This window comes from Anser brachyrhynchus (assembly GCF_964034855.1).
Source record: "Anser brachyrhynchus genome assembly, chromosome: 8".
Taxonomy (NCBI): domain Eukaryota; kingdom Metazoa; phylum Chordata; class Aves; order Anseriformes; family Anatidae; genus Anser; species Anser brachyrhynchus.
Window position 1 is genome coordinate 3,395,221 of NC_137702.1, and position 6,736 is coordinate 3,401,956.

General features: G+C 47.0%; 1 protein-coding gene across 50 annotated transcripts in view; it reads right to left on the minus strand.

The window, feature by feature from the left end:
• NFIA (nuclear factor I A) overlaps positions 1-6,736 on the minus strand; it is a 352,158-nt gene that overhangs the window by 84,339 nt on the left and 261,083 nt on the right. For all 50 annotated transcript variants that reach the window (XM_080603181.1, XM_080603195.1, XM_080603150.1 and 47 more), the window contains one exon: positions 6,657-6,731. In XM_080603181.1, the coding sequence (XP_080459307.1) occupies positions 6,657-6,731 (75 nt within the window). The remainder of the gene's footprint in view (positions 1-6,656; positions 6,732-6,736) is intronic.

Sequence of the window (6,736 nt, forward strand, 5' to 3'; positions counted from 1 at the left end):
GCAACAGATGTCCCCAGCAGTGGCTGAAGTGGCTAGATGGCCCACAGCAGCTGAATGTTGGAAAGTCCCACGGCAGTTCCTAGACGAACTGCGATCCTGCCACAACCAACTCGAGGCCACTGACCCTAGAAGTGCTGTGACAAGCTTTGCACAGGGTCAAGCTGTTCTAGAATCCCTTCTCCTGCATATTGGATCCCTGTCTTTCAGCCTTGGAGGAGCTGAGCCGTACCTTGTGCCTCCTGCAAGGGGTTTCAGCTGCAGGCTGCCTGGCTGCTCCGGTAGCTCCCGTGGTTTGTGGTATGAGGCACCTCCAGGAGGCATCTCAGCCTGCTTCTAATGGCTTTTCACACCGCCTTTGGCCTATGACCAGGACTGTCCTGTTCCTGGGAACGTGCTGCGGCCCTACACGAAGCAGCAGCACGGCTGGGAAGCTCACCATCCAGCACAGCTGGCTGTTCACACACTGCAGCCTGCAGAAACTCCAGGCCGCTGATGTTAAAAACACGCCGTTTTCCCGCCTAACAAATGCTCTGCAGCAAGGTGACCACCTTCCGATAGCTCCAGAACATCTCCTGAGCAGGAAAGGATGTCAGAAATTTCAGTTCTGACTCAAAACAAGGGTCTCCACCGATGTGCTGACACCACGATGTGGCGGGGGGTGGGGGCTGGCGGAGGAAGGACCCCCTCTGCTCTTCGCACCCGGGGATGTGCGCAGGGGTCTGCACAAACAGACTGATGCTGGGCCTGGTTCCGACTCAGCTGTGGGCATCTCAAAAAGCCCCCGTGTGCAGGGGATGGGTGTAGCTTGCTCTGAAGGGGCAGGACGAGGCGGCTGGTGTGGGCAGAATGTCCCTCGCCCTGGGCTGCCACGCAGGCAGGAGGGAAGCGGCCGCACCGGGCCGAGCGGCAGCTCCAGGCCCGGGGACGCGGGCAGAGCCTCCCCTGTCGCCAGCTCGTTAGCCCGGATCTTCACCCGAAATGTCAAGAAAAATAACAGAGAAATTAACAAAAAGCCCTCTGACTTAACTCAATTGGAATATTTATTTTGAAAAATTTATTGAATTAGAGCACAGGAAACCCACTAAATAAAACCAGCCAGGCTGGCATTTGTCTTCCTTGGAATATGGCACTCTCTTTCAGTCATGTTAATATTTAGCTTCTCATTTTCCATTTTTATGTATTTATTTTTACAAAGGGGCTGGGATATGACTAAGATCATTACACGTGTAACATTGCAGCAAAGTGATAATGTGTTTAAGGTTAAACGAGAGAAACGTGACATTTGACTAATAAACTTTTTCCTGTGTTGTGACTCCATAAACAAAGGGAAACACACTGCACTGCTGATGCAGAGAGGAAAGGGGATCTGTTTTCTTCCTTTTTTTTTTTTTTTTGCAAGGCCTTTGTCTCCTACACACTGTATCGTTAGATGCAAAGAGGCTTAGCTGAATACAACAGATATGAAATGTGTGATGTTCATTTTAAAATTACAAGTACAGCCTGCTATTGACCATCTAATTATGCTGAGTTCCATTTATAAACATAGCTAACCACTAAGTTTATAGAGACTTTTTGTGCTGCTTTAATAGGATATTGATCGAGAGCAAGGTTTGAGTGGACTGCCATTGAATTGTGTAATGGCATACAAAAGGCAAGGTCACGGCAACTGTTCACTCTATGCCTGCAGTCTATTTTTTATTATAATCTTTTTTTCTTCCTCTCATACCAAGCCCAAACAGAGTGTTTTGGATAGCAGTGCCTTGCTAAGGAATATAGAGTACCTTTTTGAATGTTAATTTTCATGCTGCTGACTTTAACTACCTTCACTACTGTAATGCTTAGTATAGCAGAAAACATACAGGCTGCTGTTTAAGAAAAAGCTGTTTTATGATGCCCCAGCTTTCCCACACGTGCTCTGCACCGGGGAGGTCTGCGGAGGAGAGCCTCTTCTCCTCTGCCAGCCTACGGGAAGGCAGCGGCGTCCTCCCGGCCCCTTGCAGCCGCTGCCTGGCCCAGGCCCCCACACCTTGCAGCCGGCACGCCGTGCGCGGTGGGGCTGGCAGGACTTTCCCTGCAATTTGTTTTGGCTGTGCCTGGCCACTCGACGAGAAGTGTGAGGAAGTCATGTTTCCTCCATCGCACCCACACTCCGTGCCCGGAGCGGCGGCAGTTACTTTCATTTCTAGCGTTTGTGTGCCTGTGTGGCAGCAAGGACAGCTTGGGCCCCTGCGACCACAAGGCAGCCCGGGAGCTCGCCTGGCTCCTACCTTGCTGCGTGCCAGGGCTGGCAGTGCCCTGGGTAAGTGCTCGGGTGCTGCTAAAGCAGCCGCTAACCACAGCGAGAGACTGCCTGCAAGCCTGGCGCTTGCTGCAGCCAGCATCCTCCGTGCTGCAGGATGCCGAGCTTTTCAAAATGCTTTGGCCCCAAAATCACCTCTTACCTGTGGAATTAGCATAACTTTCAAGGATAATTAGTGGAACCATTTCTGTGTTTATACAGAAGTGGTAAGCAACTGCATGTACGCTTGTGTGCTTGTGGTTTCACCGGCTCATTAGAAGGATTAAAAGTCACCCCACTTGCTCTGTACAGCTCCTTACTGCACGCAGTTAACGTCTTAAAACTCAAAGCGTGGCATTTTCTGTCCAGGGTGCAGTCAGAATTCCCTTGTTTATCAGCATGAAGAATGATGTCATTTTGACAAATAACACAGCACAAAACAAATATGTTTCATTTGGCTTTAGCGAATGTTCATAAATCCTAAATCTTTCTTCACATCCTGGGCAGTGCAGTTTATCTGGCTGCCTGAAGGACCTCCAAGGGAGGAGATCTTCCCAGCAGCTCTCTGCACAAGAGCACATGGTGCAGACTCAGTCTAACAGGGGAATAACGTCCCCCGTGCCCCTCTCTCTGCTCCAGCTTGTGCCAAGCACGGGCTCTTGCTCAACCAGGCTGTAAGCTAACAGCAGCAGAGTCCCAGGCCAGTACCTCCTGCAGAGGGCATTCCCCAGTGCCATGCAGTATCTGCACCCAGCGAGCGGAATATTTTCCTAGCAAGGGTGGTCAGGGAGAAGGTTTTGCTTGGTCAACAGCTGGCTGTTCAGTTCACAGAACCTGTACAGCTCCAACTCTTCTTCCTCTGGTATCAGCCCAAACCTGCCTGGAGAGGGAAGAATGAAGCCTCCATTATCTGAAGGGGTCTCCTCAGTATCTGGGGTGAACAAGCACCTACAAGGAAGCTCACACCTTTTGTCTGCTAATAACATAAGAGAACTGACAGCTTGGTCTGCAACATCCACATCAGACTGGGTGGAGAGGGAACGAGCTGCTTTTCAGATGAACATGTATGATCTACTTTTTCTATTTTACTAGGCTCTGCAAGATTCTGTAGCTGGGTAGCATTTTGAAAGCAAATCTCCATCTGTGGGACTGAAGAAAGCAGGTTTCTGTCACCACAGTAGTCTAGACTGGTTCAATAGCTCATAGAAACTGTGACGATCAGCACTGATAGATAAGATAGACAATGGTAACAGCTGACCTTTTGCTTGATTAATTCATTCCCCAAATTTGCATGACTGAGACAACTGCCTATTACTTGAGACGTCTTGTCATGCAGAACTCTGGGAACTTTACTAAATAAACCTGGCACATAACTGCTCCAAACAATATTTCATATCGTAACTTTAGATAACAGCAGCAAGCCACAGGCCAGTTAAAACTGTGGGAAATCACATTTTTCTATCATTATATTATCAAAAACAAGCATGGAAAGAAAAATGGCAATGGGCATACACAAAGATAACCTCTTTGTAAAGCAAACAAACACGGAGCACACGGGAAGACAGCAGAGACTAAACATGAGAGCCACTACAGACAGGCAGGTTTGCTGCATCCCCAGCCATGGTGGCTTCTAAAGATGCAATGACTTTTTCAAAAGTAAAAACAAGAGAATGGGCCGAGGACATTTTGATTGCTCAAACTGCATACTTAATAGCTGCCAGTGAGTCTGGATAATGGCTGCTCATAAGCTGAGATCCCCAGCACGAAGGCAACCCATGGACTGGTCTCAAGTCAAGACACGGGAATACATAAACCACCCAGCAAGAGTTATATTGAAAAGCACACTCTTTAAAAGCCCTTACATGCCAATTTAGGCAAATATGCAGCAATTACTTTGTCGCTCTGTTATGTTAAATTATCCTTTGAATATTAGCGTGCAAATTCATACTGACTTTGCTGGGAATTTGTTGCTAGACTCTACACTAAACATATCCTACTGGGTAGCCACGGCATGTCAGGCTGTGGACTTCTCAGACCTCACAAAGTAAACAAGGTTACGGCTGGTCAGTACATGTCTGGGGCATCTCCAAGGAAAATCCAGGGTGCTATCAAAAGCAGTGTAGCTAAATCAGTTGCTGGCACTCTTCCCTCTGAGTCAGTTCTGAAGTGATATCCCGATATGCTTTGGGGACACTATTTTTGGTAGAGGTGCTGGCTTGTGGACAGGATATAAAACTGAGGTCTTGACCTTCCAGGATTATTAAAGATCCCATGAAAAAGAGTGCAAACCCCCACGTCTACAACAGATGAAAGCTGAATCTTTGTGTTTTGCTTACCAACACCTCCTTGCTTATTTTAGATGAGGTTTATGTCTGTCCTGCTCTTCCTGTGTGCAATTACCCTAACCGACGGAGGTGGTGCATTTCAATGGCAAGCAGAGGGAATGTCTCAGACACAGTTCGTACTTTGTTTGCAAAATATGTTGAATGCTAGGATTTTTGCTGCATGACGTTTTAGTTTAGCTACAACAAAATATCATGGAAAACTAACAAGCATGAAACATGACGCTCCTGAGGTCAATGCCAAACTCGCAGGGAGGCTGGGACCAGGATGGCTGTGAAGGCTGTAAGTCCTGAACCGGTGCACTTTTCTAGCAGCCCTGTCCTCTCTCTGCACACATGAAGCACGGCTGACAAAGTCCAGAGGCAGTTCTGCCGTGTAGTGCTCCTACAGTGAAGATAAGATTGTGGTGCAGTGGGATGCCTTACAGAGGGGGAGGGAGAATCCTTTGGGCTTCAAAAGCCTTTTGTTGTCACACCGAAATAAAGTGACACGACACGGAGACTTTCAAAGGCAGGAGATAGCTTGGTTTTGCCCACCATGGCTGCAGGTACCAGCAAGGCAGCATAAGTAGTGCAGTGAGTTAGATGTCAAAGCCCCTGTTTGAGCACTTCAGTAAGTGGGCTGATTTACGAATGTGCTGCGCGCTGAGCAGCTCTGCTTGGCTTCTGAGTCCTCCCGACTTTGTCCTTCTGACAAAACTCCCACCAGTCGTCAGGCAAGGAAACTCAGGAGAAACATCTGCCTCAAGCTTTTTCTGTCTCTCTCTCCTGTGCACATACCCCTGATATCCACGTCTCCCTTGTCCATGCTTTTCTTGTAGCATCCTATATTTGACTATAAAGGCAATTTACCAGCTGGTTTTTGACTATAAAGTGCAGCCTTTCCAAAGAGGAAATAAAATAGGAAAATCCTTGAAAGAAACTGTGTTCTGACTCAGAAACAGAGCTTCTCTGCTGGGTTGTGCCAGTTAGATTCCAGCCCCAGAACTTTAACTGGATGCTGAGAGCCAATATACAATCAAACTTTCCTGCTAGGCCCATTTTTATCACTGGTTGTACTAAATGGATGGGTTACAAACCTAAGGCTTGAAAGGGACACATAGCTGAGTAGCTTTCTTGGAGCAGTGGTAATTGGTGACGATGTAATGTTACTGCATGGCTGCAGAGAAGATCCCCAGAGGACTAGTTCCTAGGGCTCTGCTTTAGCAGGAGTCTCTCTACAAGAGACGTCCATATTCTCTCCTTGGACTATCCGGATTATGCCATAGCAAAATACAATCAATGCACCTTTGATCAATGGAACAGGGTGGTGACAGGTACTCTTAATTCACTGTTGTTAGTGAGTATTGACAAGCCTGTAATGATCATGCTGCAGTGTGTCATTCATGCTGGGGTATTAGCATTCTTTAAAGGTCAAAAAACAAATCCCTCTACAAGACAGAATTCCACCCAGTTAAGGGAAAACACAGGCCTTGTGAAGTTAAGGATGCATGCCCCTGAGCAATGTGGTATCACAGCTGAAGCTGGTATAGTTGTTGGCATTATTTACAAGTTCATCAAATTGCAGTTGTACAGGCACATGTACACACGGCACAGATGAACACAGTGTGCAAAAGCAGCATGGAAAACTCCTGGCTTTAGCACACGGATGATGTTATTTCTACAGGTCTGGTAGAACTGCAGTCCTTGGATCCTGTAGGATATCCACTAGCAAGCTGACCTGTATGGGTGTATCTCTGCACTCTGATATAGAGGCTGCCCATTTTCAGCTGGGTACCAGATAAGCTTATCAGCTTGCACACATAGGTTTGCAGAATTATTATTATTTTTTTAAATTTACTTTTTCATTATATGTTTTAATTTTCCCATAGTAAAAGATGTGGCACATAAACACTGTCCCCTGGAGTGAAGCAGGGAGAAGAGACTCTCAATTTTCAAGACACTGTTTCTGAATTGGGGAAGGGGCATGATAAGAATCAAAGAAAAAAAAATGGGATTGCAGAAACCACATAAACCAGCCACAAGATGATACTTACTTTGTGAGACTCTTACTAGCTCAGTCACACTGAAAACACCTGATGTGACAAAACTGTCCTGGAAGCCCAAATGTCCTACA